At 39.8% G+C, this 17,073-nt stretch overlaps 2 protein-coding genes across 3 annotated transcripts; both read right to left on the reverse strand.

The window, feature by feature from the left end:
- Positions 1-299: 299 nt before the first annotated feature.
- LOC137137818 (Fc receptor-like A) lies at positions 300-3,063 on the reverse strand. Its single transcript, XM_067524513.1, has 5 exons — positions 2,652-3,063; positions 2,288-2,323; positions 1,756-2,019; positions 1,431-1,676; positions 300-918 (listed from the first exon to the last, which is right to left on the reverse strand). Exons 1-5 carry the CDS (start codon positions 2,680-2,682, stop codon positions 491-493), a joined length of 1,005 nt encoding a protein of 334 aa, XP_067380614.1. The 5' UTR covers positions 2,683-3,063; the 3' UTR covers positions 300-490.
- A 641-nt stretch (positions 3,064-3,704) lies between these two features.
- On the reverse strand, positions 3,705-15,909 carry LOC137137808 (coxsackievirus and adenovirus receptor-like). Of its 2 annotated transcripts, XR_010915778.1 has the most exons (7): positions 15,653-15,909; positions 10,879-11,211; positions 10,414-10,746; positions 9,770-10,096; positions 6,352-9,523; positions 5,353-5,388; positions 3,705-4,293 (listed from the first exon to the last, which is right to left on the reverse strand). XR_010915778.1 is itself a non-coding variant. In XM_067524476.1 (5 exons), the coding sequence occupies exons 1-5, from the start codon at positions 15,765-15,767 to the stop codon at positions 9,339-9,341; spliced, it is 1,293 nt and encodes a 430-aa protein (XP_067380577.1). In that variant the 5' UTR covers positions 15,768-15,909; the 3' UTR covers positions 3,705-9,338. The 2 variants fall into 2 exon arrangements, 1 of the variants encoding a protein (XP_067380577.1); XM_067524476.1 differs by having other exon boundaries at positions 3,705-9,523.
- Positions 15,910-17,073: the final 1,164 nt, after the last annotated feature.

The raw sequence follows: 17,073 nt of genomic DNA on the forward strand, positions 1-17,073 counted from the left end.
AACATTGGCAGTTTGAAAAGTGTGTGACTATACTCATGTGGCAAAAGCTGTTTATCAGTTCTTCTTTTTACTCATTAGTTCTTCTTTTGGTTTAAAAACAGATGTGGATTTGTCTTTGGAAATTCGCTTCTAGGGAAATGTGCGTGTTACATAATCCTTTCTGCAAAACTCACTGTGCTTCTCAGAATTATCATGATTGGTTTCTGTGTTTCTGCCCATTGATATAGACAAAGGAACAGTTGTCTCTAATTTGTTTTTTGTTACCACCTTACCAGATAAAAATATCAAATAATAGATAATAGGGTGTAGTAATCAGCCTTTAATGTTTCAGAAACAACAACTTAACAGGGACGTGTTGAAAATGTAAAAAAATGATCAGTACATTACATTTATGGGCTCATACAAATTTTTATTATTGCACAACTCACTTACTTTCCAACTGTGGTCAGATGGATTGTTTGTTCAGTATTTGAAAGGGTGAATGTTTAGTTCAGAGTCTTAATTGTAGGTCTGTGAGGAGAGTGGAGTACAGACCAGACACCACTAGGTGGCAGACAATTGTAAACTGGAGAGAGTATGAGGCAGATTGCAGGGCTCCAGAGGTGGGCAGGGGTGTTGTCGGTGGTGGGGGTCCAGCAGTAGACAGGTGTGTTGCATGGGATGGGGATACAATGGTGGGCAATGGTGTTGTAGATGGTGAAGCTCCAGAGGTGGGCAGTGGTGTTATTGGTGGTGGGGGTCCAGCAGTAGACAGGTGTGTTGCATGGGATGGGGATACAATGGTGGGCAGAGGTGTTGTAAATGACAGGGGTGCAGCGATGGGTAAGGGTGTTGTAGATGGTGAGGCTCCAGAGGTGGGCAGGGGTGTTGTCGGTGGTGCAGATGCAGAGGTGGGTGTGTTTGAAGAAGCAGACTGACCTGTAGAGAAAAAGTTACTTGAATGTGTGGATCAGGGTTCACTGAAACCCTCCATCAGACTGTTTCACAGCTGTTTTCTTATCTCCATAGGATCATAGGAGAATTTTCTAACCTTTTTACTTTCTGTCAACCATCCTTATGTAAAGTTTGCACCACAGATGCAAAGTAGCACTATATTACTGTGAAAACTGGATTTATGGACATTCATATGTATTAGAAGATTGGGAATAATGATGATTCCAAGTCTAAGTATTTAATATGATATCACCAAGTGTTTTTAAGTTTCTGTTTACCTCTGTGGTCTGTGTCTTGGACAGTCTGTTAGTGACTGCTCAGATCAACAGCCAAACTACAACAGCTAACATGTGTTTGTGTTTAAAATGCCTTTGACCTCCACCTGAATCTTCACCTCATGTCTCACTTCTTTTAACTTTACTACACAACAGCTGCTGAGACTCTTCACAGTTTCAAAGTCTCCAGTCTAGGGTAGAGAAAACATGTGACCTCCTGACCTGTGACATAGATCCAGCTGGGTGGAGACTCTCCATGACTGCTGATGTGACACTTGTAGAGGCCTTCATCAGACTTGGTAACATGGTGGATGGTCATGTGACCTGTAGGCTCAGTCCTGATGAGGGAGCCATCTTTATAGAAATCAGCTGGGAGCTTGGAGGGAGGCCTCTTTGTTTGACAGTGCAGAGAGACATCATGTCCCTCCATCACAGGGAGGACAGGACTCTGCAGGATCACTGCTCCACCTCAACACAGAGACAAACTACAGCATTTCATCCATTTCCACACAGCTTCATCAACACTAACTCCACAGTCTGATCTTACCAGTGACAGTGATGGTGATGCTGTTACTGGTTGATCCCTCTCTGGACTCACACCAGTAAACTCCACTGTCCAATGGGTCAACGTAACTGATTTTACACGAAGAAACAAATCGTTCTCCCCAACCAGGTCCACATTCAGCTCTGGTTTCTTTAGTTGTGTTCCTCCTCAGTGTCCATCCAGCAGAGCTGTCGTCCTCCTCACAGATCAGAGAGACAAACTGTCCTTCAAACAGCTGAGAGCTGTTCGGACTTACAATTAGATGAGCTGAAAGGAAAAGATATATAAGAGGTAAAAACATTGTTCATTTTTCTGTATTTAGTCATATTTTTTTAACATAATGTGGACTTTGTAATTTATTTTCGCCTTCAGAAGGTGATGCAGCTCTACAAATTGCTGAATATACTGAACAAAACCGAATATACTCACAATAATATAAAGTGATTCATGACTCTTGCAATTTAATAAAAATGAAAACAATACAAGCATGTCACCTCCCAGTTTAATGCTAATCTGTGCTAGAGGAGGTACCAACCTTGCTCTGATGTGCAGCACAGCAGTGAAGTCACAACTAAAGAGAAAGAACACGTGTTATTTGAAGCGACAGTGACTGGTGTGTTGTGGAAAGGGAGAAGCAGTGATCAGAACGAAAACATCAAACAGATTAAATCAGAATTACTTCAAGATTACCAAACTTAATTTCATGGGGTTCTATTCATAAATCTAACACCAGTTACTAAACAGATCCCTCGAGACACAACATTATACTTCATGTCACTGGGTGGATCCCAAAAAAGTCCATTTGTTTGTCATTTCATTCTTTTTACTGCTATATAAAATGGGTATTTTTATTCATTGGTTGTAATTATTGAACATTATACAAAACATGTTTTACTTACAGATCAGACACCGAAGACGTGTTTGTCCCATTGTGTGAACGCCAGAAATTGCTGCAGTCCCCAATGTCCGCTTTTCAGACAGATACCAAATAAAAGAGAAGCAGATACTTACACTTCTCCATGTGTCTCGGTGTTAAAAGAGGCCCTTGGTTTACTAAATGAATAACGCCTTCAACAATCCCCAACCATCACTAAAACCCCCAATTTATGGGGGAATGTCTATCAGTCTGCAACCTGGATTAAAAATCAACAGTATTTTCTACTACTATGATCTCATTTTATACAATTTACACCTTGGAGTATTAATTTTATTTCCATTTACAGACGGTATCTATAACAGATGATGGAACTTGTTGTTTTATAATGTGTAATATTTGTCCCTGTCAATTGAATTAAGTCACTTATCAAGCCACACTAACAGATACATAAGGCAAAGGTTCTACAAAACCTGGGTAAATACTGTAGCATCAGATACGAAGTTGAAAACTAGTGCATTATGGGCTACAACCAAACCACAAGTCTAAGTAGTAAAGAAACAATTTAAACACCAAACAATAATTTTATGTTAAGGTTGATTTTAATCGGCACCACATAAACATAACAGTAAACTCTATGGTCTCTGATCTGTTCAGCTCAGAAGTGATGCTCAGTGGTGATGACCACAGCCTCATCCATGTTCTGGGTGGCAGCTGCTATTTCCATTGAGATGGGTAAATCATTTCCTGTGAGAGGAGTTTGTCATAACATTTAGATGGAGTTCACAGACAGTATTGAAAAAGGGGAAATAACTGATTGATGAGTTTTTTGTAGGTCACTGAATGATTCAAAGTGTTACCTGTGGATCTGTGTTGATATAAAGACACCACGAGGACAGTGGAGATAAAATATGGAAAAAACACCACAAGGTGGAGGACCAGTATGTACACAAGATGGAGGGAATAGGAGGCAGGGGAAGCTGGAGATGTGGTTTTAGGTTTTTCTGTAGAGAGAATCCACAGGTTCAGTTAAAAATGTGGATGAAATAAGTGTTGAAATCAAAGTGAAGCTCCTGACCTGTGACGTAGATCCAGCTGGGTGGAGACTCTCCATGACTGCTGATGTGACACTTGTAGAGGCCTTCATCAGACTTGGTAACATGGTGGATGGTCATGTGACCTGTAGGCTCAGTCCTGATGAGGGAGCCATCTTTATAGAAATCAGCTGGGAGCTTGGAGGGAGGCCTCTTTGTTTGACAGTGCAGAGAGACATCATGTCCCTCCATCACAGGGAGGACAGGACTCTGCAGGATCACTGCTCCACCTCAACACAGAGACAAACTACAGCATTTCATCCATTTCCACACAGCTTCATCAACACTAACTCCACAGTCTGATCTTACCAGTGACAGTGATGGTGATGCTGTTACTGGTTGATCCCTCTCTGGACTCACACCAGTAAACTCCACTGTCCAATGGGTCAACGTAACTGATTTTACACGAAGAAACAAATCGTTCTCCCCAACCAGGTCCACATTCAGCTCTGGTTTCTTTAGTTGTGTTCCTCCTCACTGTCCATTCAGCAGAGCTGTCGTCCTCCTCACAGATCAGAGACACAGACTGTCCTTCAAATACCTGAGAGCTGCTTGGACTCAAAGTCAGAAGAGCTAGTGGGGCAAGAGGTTCAGAGAAGGTTTAAACTCCTAAAACTGAAGCCACTAACATATTCTAGGAGTCGCCTGACAATAGGAGTAACATTTGCAGTTCTAGTAGAAAACATTTATTGGGGTGAACTTGCTAGTTTAGCCAAAGCAATATAATAACTCCAGGCATCTGTTTCATTTTTAGCTCAGTTTTTTTAACGTGGACTCGAGCAAGGTGAGCAAGCTAACAGTTGAGTAAAGTGGGTTTTTAAAGAACTTTCTTTGTCTGCAATAGTTTTACTGTTTGGATCCAAATTCAAGACGAGACCAGGAGGGATGTAAAGTAAACAAGCAAAGGACCGAACATGAAGACGCCCAAAAAAGGGATAGTTAAAGACAAGAACAGAAGATTCCTACAAGGTTTAAACAAGAACAAAGAGTCTGATGGAGGTGAAATTAAAGAAATCATTGGAGCAGATGTCTATGGGCACAACATTGTACAGGTGACACAAAGTCAAGCTGTGATCTGGCAGTTGGTGGAGGGATGAGCCCTAATGATGTAGATCATCTGTTGCCGTGAGGCTAGAGAGAAGCAGTGAGGAAGGGGAGAAAAGGAGCGAAAGCTGAACTTAGGACACAGGGCCAGTCTACCTCAGGGATGTCAACAGGTCAACCAAGAGCCTTGATACTGGACCAAAGTGATCTATCATTATGTCCAAACAACAGTGTAGATTTACAATTAAAATCAAAATGCATCAGGCTACAACGTGTGTCCAGTTACCAATCTGTCTGAATGACCTGATCCTGGTACCTTTACACAAAGGACGACATAATGTAATGTTTCATTTCCTCTGCACAAATTTGTCTCTTAGTGTTTATCAGACACAAGGGAGTTTTTCCTGTCTGCTGGTGCCTAGTGCTCGCTCGAGGGGGGTTTGTTGGCGTTCTCTCTTTAATCCTGTAAAGTCTGGTAAGTCTTATCTAAAGTGCCTTGAGATGGTTTTGGTTGGTGTTATATAAATGAAACTGAAATAAAATGAACGGTCGGTGAATTTCGGACTATGATAGAAGACGTTTACTAACCTTGGTTTGTGGCACAGCTCAGCAGGGAAAACACAGCTAGAGAGAAATGGGATTGATTTGAGGCTTTGGTGACAAAAACACAAGTACAAAAAATTGTATTGTAAACTGTAATAATATTTGCTTTCTAAATGAAGTAATGAATTATCGAATAAATTATAAATTCATTGGCAAGTCAATTGATTGATAATTGAAATCAGAGACATTAAATATGTGATGCTGTGGTCTCACTTGCATGTGTAGCAAAAAAGGCTGACGTGGCAGCTCAGTGGTTAACACCAACATGACAATGGCAACGTGATGCTGCAATTGAATTCTCTGTTTTTCTGTTTCCTGTAAGTGCATAGTGATGATTGTCTGCAGTGGAAGAACAGTAGCTGGTCCGTGTTCTCAAAGTATCGAATCCAGTTATCACATGCTAACTGAAAAAGACAACTTTTGGACAGGAAGTACTGGTTGCTCTTCTAAGGAAGCTGCAGTTGGTTATTTTCTGCTGCATGTGGACATGTCACATATTAGTGGTTTAATATACTTAAATAATATATACATAAAAGTAAATACTGCATATTGTCTGAATCCTTGTCCTTTATGAATAATTTAACACTAATAAAATTTATTTGCAAAGTCACTCATTACATTTGTCCTGTTATAAAGTTAAAAAACCTTGAAGAAAAAGAAAAAAACCTTTTTTTTTTCAAATGGTAAATGTTTTGATACAGTATCTGAAATAAAGCCACTGAGACATATTCTTGATCACATATTGGTCATTTGTGACTTCATAATGTGGACTTTGTTACAATAATGCTATGATGTAGTCAAAGTGTTTAAAGCATTTCCTGCTTTAAAACCTTGTTACGGTAAAATGATTTTCATGCAGTGATCATCCTGTCTGGTCAACACCTCTGTCAATTCTTTCAGCCTAAACGATCTCATCTTCATGACTCTTCATCACAGCACGTGTGCTAAGCTTGTTATTGTTGAAACAGAACATGTTTTACTTACAGATCAGTGACTGAAGACATGTTAGTCCCATTATACCACTTTGTGACATGACACCTAACAAACAAACAAAAAAAGACTCAGAGGTGCAAAGCCACTGTTTCCTCTGTTGGCCTGCTGCAGTGGAGCTCAGAAGACGCTAAAGCAGGACAAACTGAAAGTTGTGTAAGTCCAATCCACAGATACAGGAGGCAGTTTGAGGTTATTATTGCCAAAGGAGGTTTATCCAGTTAGTTTGTATGAATGTATGACCCTGCTCAGCCCTACAAACTGAACATCAGCTGCAATAATACATCAGATCGTTGTTGTCAGCTCATACTAACAGAGACAACCTGAGAGTTGTTAGGAAGCTGTTACATAGTGAACAATACAACACGATGCAGTGAAGTCATGATTTGTTCATTCTTGGTGTCTGATCCAAAACAATCAGACAGTGACATCCAGTAATTATTATTCATGTTTTTTACTGCTCCACTATTGTTGTGATGATGTGCTGCCACCTGCTGGCTGCATATGTGTGTGACTTGTCTATAGACAACATACAGTATAGTGCAACATTTTGTGAGGTGATGCAGACTTAACTCTAACATAATGTTAATGCATATTTAGGAAGTACAAATGTTTATTCATCATCAGAAGTAAGAAAATTGATCAAGGAGTTCATAAAAAAGTTATAGAAAAGTAATGAATCATATCAGCACAACAGTTTGCGTCCCCCTCGATAAACTAATCAAAAATTAATTTCTGGTAAAGGAGCACACTAGTTTAATGTGCTTTAATTATTATGCTGATTTAAAAGAATCTTTCTTCTCTTACCATTTTTAAATGAGATGCAAAATGTGTAACAGAAAGGTAAAGTGAGTTGCTCCAATTGACTAATTTAAAAGAAACGTAGCCTAAAATGTCTGATTAGATATTTTTGGTAGAATTTCAGTTTCCTCCTTTTATATCGTTTTCACAAACTCTTAGATTTGTCAGATTTTCATGCACAGCCATCTCTAGGGTTCACAGAAAATGGTGTCAAACTGAAAAAATATCCAGTTCTCAGCATGTCTATGTGTAAAAATGCCTTGTTGATGCCAGTGTTCAGAGGATAATGGCTGGACTGAGCTGATAAAAAGGCAAAAGTAACTCATTAAAACCAAGGTGTGCAGAACACACAACATGTCCAACCTTCAAGCAGAAGGTCCAAGGCAGCAAAAGACCACACCAAGTGCCGATAGACAGCTAAGAAAGGGAAACTGAGGCTACATTCAGAGGATTGGGTCAGATTTTGGTGTCAACAACATGAAAATATGGATCCATCCTGCTTTGCTGATGGTTTAATAGTGTGGTGGAAACAGTGTGCACTGAAATGGCCTCCACAGTCATCAGGCCTTAATCCAGTACAGCACCTCTGGCACCTTTGGGATGTAGTGCAATGGGAGATTCACATTATGCACGTGCAGCCGCCAAATCTACAGCAACTGCATGATGGTATCATATCTCTAAGGACAGTTTTCAGTACCTTGTTGACTCTCTGCCACAAATAAAGCATGTAACACACAGTGGGACACAGCCCGAGTGAGAAGCGTCCTCACGCTTGATTCCAGTGCACAGTGTACAGGAGGCACCACATGGTGGAAAAGTTTAGGCTGTGGGAAACAGTTCTGTTTACAGCAGATCAGAGCCAAGCAGTGTGCTGGACACATGGGCTCACACATAATATGGACATTGTACTAGGGGGCTTGCAGGATAAAGTCCAGATAATGTTGGTGACACAGAACGCGCATTATGGCAAGAAAGGGTGAAAAAAGCTCCATCAGTTTGCCTGACAACTGACTGCTGGACCTCCAGAACAACCTGCTCTTTCATGGCTGTCACTTGGCATTTCATTGAAAATTTCAAGATGACATCTTTCCTTCTGGACTGCGTTGAATTCACAGACAGACACACTGCAGAAAACCTGGCAGAGGAGCTAGTAAGAGTGTCAAGTAGAGGACAAAGTGGTGCTGTGTGAGCAACTGTGCTCTGTGGATTTATTTGCTGTTTTGTTGTTAATTTGTGCAATAAAATGTTTGATTAAATATTAAACAAAAAAATGGTTTTGTAACAGAATAAATGCACAAAATTAGGCAATTATAAGGATTCTCATAAAAACACTGCACATGAAAGGGTTTTCAACAAACAAACCATGAGGTTTTGCAAAGTTATGGTAAAATAAAGGCCTATAAAAAAATCCTAAATTAAGAGCCGTTCAGGAGTCGAAAGAGAAGAAAAGAGCCGAACTTCCCATCACTAGCTTCAGTAACTCTCAGGGGAATCCAGGCTATAAACCTACTACTCAGGGGGGCACTGCTGATCACAAAATGCTATACACAAAGCTATGTAAAGGGTTTTTAGCAGTTATAAATGCACTCAAACAGAGGGCAGAACATTCTCAAAGAACTTGTCTTGCTCAGGACACTGAATCATTTAAAGCGTGGACATTTCTTACTTTGTCCTCTGTGCAGCTGTCAGCAGCTGGAGAAATGCTCCTGTCTTCAGTTAACACACTACAAACTCTGCAGGACTGTTCACATGAGGCAGAAGAAAAAGCACCAGGTGGAAACTAAAACATCTCAGCAGCTTCTTAAATCAAATGAACAGGGAATAAATGTGAGTCTGTCCAAACATTCAAGGTAAAGTCTGGTTTTCATTGTTACCAGTGTAACAGTCAGAGATTCTGAGCTGATAAAGTTCAGTTTCTTCCTCAGCTTTTGTCACTTTTCCTTCTTCCTTCATTTGAGTTTTCTGTGAGTCCTAAGTTCTTTATAGATCAGAAAACAAACAGCAAACACTGACAGACCGACATTAACATCTGTGTCTCCTCCATCCTCAGTTTGTCCAGCTGCATCAGAACCCAACCAGATGTGAAGTTTTCCTCTTCAAACGACTGCTCTGAGACATCCCAGTGGAGACATGAGTCTCCACTGGGGGTTCCTCCTCTTCCTCCTTCTCCTCTTCCTCCTTCAGTTTCTTTGATTTAAATCTTGAAGCTCATGATCAGCTGCTTCAGCAGGAAGTTGATTCTGCTTGAGTCTTCTGCATCTTCCATAGATCATAAAACCAGCGACAACAACAAGAACAACAACAACTGACAGACCCACTATCAGTCCAACATGTCCATCCTTGTCTCCTCCACGCTCATCAGCACCTGTAAGAAGAGAATGAGATGTGAGGTGTCAGGTAGGTGATGAATCCATTTCCTCTTCAAACTCCTGTCAGACATTATCTACTGCACTTTGATCCCATCACTCATAGCAGCTGTTTGCTACAAAGTCTCATCAGCAACATCTTTAGAAAACACAAACATCTGATCTGTGATGGTTCACTCTCACATCAACTACCAGGAAGCAGCTTCACCTCTGATCCACACACACACACACACACACACACTCACCTGAGTCTATGACTTTCAAGGTGATGGTGGTGATTAGCTCAGACCTGCCTCCATATCCAACATAACACTCATATGTTCCAGCATCATTGATGTTGATGTTCTTCAGAATCACTGATGCGTCTCTGTTCTTCATGTTTGGATCTTTAAGCTCAACACGATCTTGAAAGGATTCATGCTGGTACCGTTTATGTAACTCCTTATCGCTAAAGAAGCAGACATAATACTCTGACTTCAGGTCTGTTTTTTTCCACTTAAATTTAGTAAAATCTTCTGTCCCCTGACACTGAAGAGTGACATTATCTCCAGGTTTCCCTTCAACTTTTAGATCTAAACAAAAACAGGGAAAAATTAAGAAAAGAGCAGGAAGCAAGATCAGTGAAATAGATAAAAACAGGAAAAATTGAGAGCAGTTAATATTCAAACAGACTAAACACTGAAACATACTGTATTTAAACCAAAGTTCTCTCCACATAAAACTACATTCAAACAGCAGACATGAAGTTTACAAAGGATCTGTGATTGATTTGTTCTATTCACATGCTGACACGTAATGTTGTGTGTCCAACATGTAAACAACTTCATCAACAACCAGAAAGCAGCTTCACCTCTGATCCACACACACACACACACACACACACACTAACCTGGTTGATGAACATCCAGGTTGATGATGCTCATCGTGTGGTTTCTCTGACTCTGGTAGATGTGACACTCGTATGTTCCAGTGTCAGTAATCGTCACATTCTTCAGAATCACAGACAGGTTTCCATCTTTCATCCCACTGTCCTTCAGCTCCACCCTGTTCCTAAAAGATGGATGCTGGTGGTCTGGATGTGACTGGCCGTTCTTATATAAAAATACATATTCTGGCTCCAGATCAGGTCTGATCCACTCTACAACTAAGATTTGGGTGTTTTGGGGAACATGACACGGCAAAGTCACATGGTCTCCAGACTTAGCTGTGATGTCTTCTTGATCTGAAGAAGAAAACACACAGCAGAGAGTTGAGGAGTTTTAGATCTCCACACCTCCAGGGTAGCACATTAGATTTGTTAACTCGTCCAAACTTTCACATCAACAACCAAAACACAAGCACACTTCAAACTCACCTGCTTTAACCTTCAAATGAATGATGTTAATGATCTCAGGGTCACTTCCTGTGTTGTTCCTTCCAACATAACACTCATATGTTCCAGTATCGTTGATACTAAAATGATTCAGAATCACAGAAAAGTCTCCGTCCTTCATCTGCGGATCTCTCAGCTTTACTCGACCATGAAAAGATGGATACTGATACTGTTCATACGAGCGACTCTCTCTGAAGAAGTAGACGTAGCCCTTTGCTTTCAGGTCAGGTCTGATCCACCTTAGTACTAAAATGTTGGCATTGCTGGGATCACGACAGTGTAGAATGACATCGTCTCCAGATTTAGCTTGAATCTCTGAAAAAAAAAAGATAAAAACCAAAATATTCAGTGTTACAGGTCTTTAGGAAACACTTTTCTTTTGAGCAATTTTCAAACAGACTAAATACTTTTTTATACAGGAAGTCCTTCAGACGAGTCCTGTGTCTTGGTGTCCTCTCTGTGTTGTTTTTCCTGTGGTCACTCACTTTTTGAGGACAGTCTGCTCTAGGCAGATTTATACATGTGTCAATTTATTTACGATACTAATAATAATGACTCAGCATTTCGCACATTTTCTTGTGTGTGTCAATGTCCCAAGTCTTTTGAGGACAAGTTTGCCTGTGTGCAACTTAAGTCCAAGTCGCAGACTCAAGTCTGTTCTTGTCTCCATCGTCTGACAATCATCTCTTCACACAGTTGGTTGCATTGTTTTTTTGTCTTCATGCTGCTGATTTTATCCAGGATACTGATTCACCAGTACCTGGACCTTCCAGATACTTGTGTATTTATACTACAATTTGTTAAAACACAGTCACTGCACTCAGCTGATCTCCAGTTAACGTGCTGTGGGACTTTTAAAGAAACTTTCTATATTTGTGTTACTGTGACTAATCCCCACACAGAGACTATAACGAACTATAAGTCCACTGACCATGTACCTTGTATGAATCCTGAACCTGACTTAGCTCTTTTGTCAGTGTCACAGAGCTCCATTAACAAAAACAGTTCAAAACATATCAGTGAGCCACAGTACTTCAGAGGGTCACATGTTTCTGCCTAAAATAAAATTTAAATGTATGAATGTGAATGTGTTTCTCTAAGATAGTAACTGTGCATGTGACCTCTGCTCTGTTAACCACCATCAAGTATATCAATAGGTTAATGGTGAGACACTAAACATGAGTAGAGAATTAAATGTTGGTTTTTGTGTCTGTATGGGGATTGTTGAAAATACAATTACATTTTCATTTTAACTATATTTAGATTTCAAAACAGGTTTTATCACTTAATTTCAGTCAAACCACATAAAGGCTTCAGACTTGATAAGCCACCGCACACCCTTTACACACTAAGTGCTTCATAGTCCAGGTCATCCACACGCAGTCACAACAAAAAGTAATGGCTGATCATTTATTTATCTGCTTGATATTTATTACTATCAATACTGTTGCATGTGTTGTTTAACCAAAGTTTCCTTTATTGTCAGGAGTGTAGCATCCCACTTAGTATCATGGGGCAAGATCTGGAGAAAGCATTTGGCAGCATAAGTCATCTATATGTAAAGGGTTTTCTATCCCATCTAGGTTTTGGCAAAAGATTCCAGAAATGGAATATACACTGATTGTAATGGTATTTTTTTTTTTTTTGTCCTTTTGGTTTATCCCGTGAGTTCAGTGTCGCCACAACGGATCATTGTCCGCATGTTGATTTGGCACAGTTTTTACGCCTTCCTGACGCAACCCTCCCCAATTTCTACCGGGCTTGGACCAGCACTGCACAGCTGGAGAGGGAATGGGCTGTTAGGGGTTCAGTGTCTTGCCCAGGGACACTTTGACATATAGCCAGGGCCAGGGATCGAACCACTTACCACTTACACTGTGGTCCGTGGACGACTGCCTTACCAACTGACCTACAGCCGCCCCAGCACTGATTGTAATAGTATGGTGATGGTAAACTTGTTTTAATGTAAAACCAAAGTTTTTCTGGCTCAATTCAGAGCCTTTGTGCCCCCCATGCCCACCAATGCGATGCAGTGGGCTTCATGAACACATTGTCTTGTCTGAATATAGGTAAACATGCTGAGTGGTCGCACAGAATTGCTGCCCACTCTGGCACATGTTCCCTGCTGTCTTTAGAAGGAGAAACTTCTCATTCAGTGTGTGGACAACTTCATGTCAGTCAAACCATACTATCCTTAAAACTACACACAGGAGCCTCTAAGAACTATTAAGACCTTTAGGCTGTATATCTGTAAGACTATAGGCCCAATTGTAGGACTGGGTTTCAAAGAGCAATTCAAAACACCAAATTATTGTGTCCACCTCCCTAAATCAAATGCCCCCTTTTCCCAGTAACCCTGCCACCAGGTCTGACTCAGGCTAATTTCACCCCCAACAAATGTACGACCTTGGTCACTTTTGCTCATGAGTCTTTTTAAGGAATGAACAAACAAGATCCTTCTTGAAGACGTTTTCTTCTCCTTCTTTTCCTGCTTTTTTGAAGGCTTTTAGCTTCCTTGACAAACTTGAGACTGTGAGATTAAGTTTAAATTCAGAAAATGACTTCAGATAACTTCAGGTAGCTGCATTGTCTCTTCCTGTCTCACATCACACCCACACACACTGTAGAATAGAGGAGTCAAGCATTTTAAGAAACACTGGGAAGCATTTAAACAACAACTGAACTGAAAATCACCCAAACTGCCTGCAACATCATGACTTTCTGACTATTCTATAATTATAATATATATCAGACATTATGATGCAGTTAATGTAATTTACACTCATGTCTTTTGAGTCCTCCACCACTGATGAGGACACCAGTGCTGAAACCTGTCACAAATACATCAAACTCCCCACAATTCTGTGTCTATGATCAGGTTTTGATCTGCCTGCTGGTTTGGACCTCTGCATTTTGTCCCTGTTTACCTGGACTTTATGGAAACCTGTTTCTGCACCATTTTAAAGTTCACAACTGTTCCACTGTACCTCCTTGTCTGGGGTTGGGTCCTGTCTCTGCCTTCACTGTGTGTATGAGATGTTGAGTTTGAATATTTGGGCTCACTAACAATAGCATGTTGTTCACATCAATAGAGACGATGTTGTGTTTGACGCTTGAATAAATTCATTTATAATCCACTTCCTGCAGACACAAAGTGTGCAGCAGACAGACAGACGTCTGCTGATGGCAAACCAGCAACATCTAACATCCTGTAAACTAAACCACAACCACTTCCTTAAGATACAGCTTTTTAAAATGATTTCTAAAATCTGTGTTTGAAGGTAATTTTTTTTGTTTTTTTTATGAAACTGTTTGAACAATTTCAAGTTTAGAAATACTTTACTACTGCAAACACATAATAATTTCTCTTTGGTGCAACTGAGCAAAGAAACATTTTTTGTAATTGTTGCAGCAGAGTAAAACTACGTCACTGTCAGTAAGGAAGAAAGAGCGTTTTACTTATGTGACACCTTTTATTACAAAACCGATTCAAGTTTGATTTAATTTATCTTTTTGACAAAAAAGTCCCCCAGTGAGTTAACTGGAGATCAGCTGAGTGCAATGACTGTTTTTAAAGGATTGTAGTATAAATACACATGTATCTTGAAGGTCCAGGTACTGGTGAATCAGTATCCTGGACAAAATCCACAGCATGAAGACAAAAAAACAATTAAACCAACTGTGTGAAGAGATGATTGTCAGACGATGGAGACAAGAACATTTCCTAGTCATTAAATGTCTCTTGGAGAACAGCACTCTGAGCCTAATAGCACAACATACAGCCCATGTTTAAAAGACAGTCCCTAAATTCCCCAAACCAACGTCTGAGTCCAAATTGTAGAAAAGTTGATTAATATATAATTGAGGAAGTGTTTCTGTCTGCTTCACATAAATAATGTGGAACCATAAACAATATAACGTTTCTTCTTCACTGGTTTTCTGAGGCTAATACACAAACTCATTACGACGAGAACGAACCCATTTCCCAGTGTCGATGGTAAAATACTCAGCTAAATGTAGATGTAGGTTCACTATCTTTGACTGAAACTCAAACTAACTAAAGCTGTACTGTGACTCCTACCACCTGTAAACACACATATACACCACAATACGTGATCTAAACTACACCACATTGTTCTCTCTTACACAAAGATTCAGGAAGTAGAGCTGTTCACGGAAAGTTCAGCTAAATATTTCCAAAATCATTTTGACTCGTAAATAACACGTTTGTACTACCAATCTGACATCATAGATGTTAAATTGAAGTGGACTACAGTAAGTAAGGACCGGCACTACTCTGACTGCACCGCCACTCAATGAGGGGAACGTCCACCATTAAACCAACGAATGAAAACAACCACTTTTCCGCTATTACACGAACACACATTGGTGTTTGATTCAACCAGAACCCAGCAGCACAGTAGTTAGTCCAGGAAATAATTTAATCTCTTCTGAGGATTCTGGGCTCCTTAAATCTCAAAAACTCTAAAAGTACATTTACATTTTGTATCGACTGTAGCTATGAGGAAATGGAAGAGCTGCCTCGTGGTCGGTAGACGCGAAGAGACGATAAGGTTGTTAAGTTAAAATCATCAAGCAGGATTTAGTTTTCTTCCAATACACTTCACTACCGGAAATATGTGTTGGGAAACATGCAGTTTCCCAGAACCTGGACCTGGACATTATCACAGAAAATGCAGTGTCTCTTAGCTCGGTGAACAAACTCAGATTTCCGGTATCTGCGTGTGCAGCTTACCCTCAGTCAGGCCGTTGGTAAAGAAACATATGAGCAGACACAGAAATAGGGTCCTTTTCAAAGTAGCCATCTTCTCTTTCTGCTCTTTGAAAAACTTTAGATGATCCAGCTTCATTTGTTGGTGAAGGGTTGAGATGATATTGTCCTGTGAAGAACTTTCTTCCTGTCTGTCTTTATACTTGCACTCAAACTCTGACAAAAGTACAGTCACGTGATAAAACACACACAGGAAACTGTGAGAATTTACTGTACATAAGCACCTGAGCTGTAAAAAGATGTAGAATCATGTCTGTTAAGAAGCCTCTGATGATCCAGCTTCATTTGTTGGTGAAGGGTTGAGATGATCTTGTCCTGTGAAGAACCTTCTTCCTGTCTGTCTTTGCACTCAAACTCTATGACGGAAATAGAGCCACGTGATAAAACACACACACAGGAAACTGTGAGAATTTACTTTGCATAAGCACCTGAGCTGTAAAAAGATGTAGAATCGTGTTTGTTAAGAAGCCCCTGATGATCCAGACCTGTCTGACATGATGTATTAGTAAACCAGGACTTTGCAAGAAGGAGGTTGAAGTGAGATCAACAATGTAACAACACTGAATCAACAACAGAGAAAATCTGGGTAACGCTTTAGATCACAGCTCGTGACTTACAGGGTGAGTACAGCAAACGTACCTATTAGTAACAACAGTAAACCTCCACAGTATCTATTTGTTGTTGCTTGATAACAATAAGCAAACTGTGTGGATGACAGGGTAACAAGCCGAGAATAAGATAATACCTACAGTCTGAGTATTTTGTAGTTAAAAGTACTTATAAAATAATTACATAATAGCTGTGAATACTTACTGTGTAACTACAGGTAACAAAAGGGTTTAGATATATTAATTTTGGAAAAAAAGAGGCAGCAGTGCTAACACACTGCTATCATGTGATATTTAATTATTATTATCAATAAGTTGTTTAAAATACTAAACTAAAGTTCAACTGATTTAAAATGCTTTTACATGTAATAAAAATAAAAGCATAATTGCTATTTATTTTCTCAAAAATGAATATATCTAAACCTGTTTGTTACCTGTTGTAATACAGTAGGTACAACAAATTCAACCCTCAGAACTCTAGGATATATCTGGTGGTTTCTGAATACTTTTACCTTTATATTTCACATTTATTTTCACCATGTCATTTGTTTCAGCAGAACCTCACATATGTGAGACATTTTTTTCCATTTTGAAATACTGTAATAACACATTGGATCTACGACCACACAAGAAATGTTCTTCCTGCTGAGTTTGATATCAGCAGATTCATGCTGAAAAAAAAAAGAGTCAAGAACAATTGAGACAAAGCATTGCTAGATGCTTCCTAATTTGGAAATTGAACAAATGTGAATCATCTACCATAACTCTGGTTTTCCA

Source organism: Channa argus, chromosome 12 (assembly GCF_033026475.1).
Source record: "Channa argus isolate prfri chromosome 12, Channa argus male v1.0, whole genome shotgun sequence".
Lineage (NCBI taxonomy): Eukaryota > Metazoa > Chordata > Actinopteri > Anabantiformes > Channidae > Channa > Channa argus.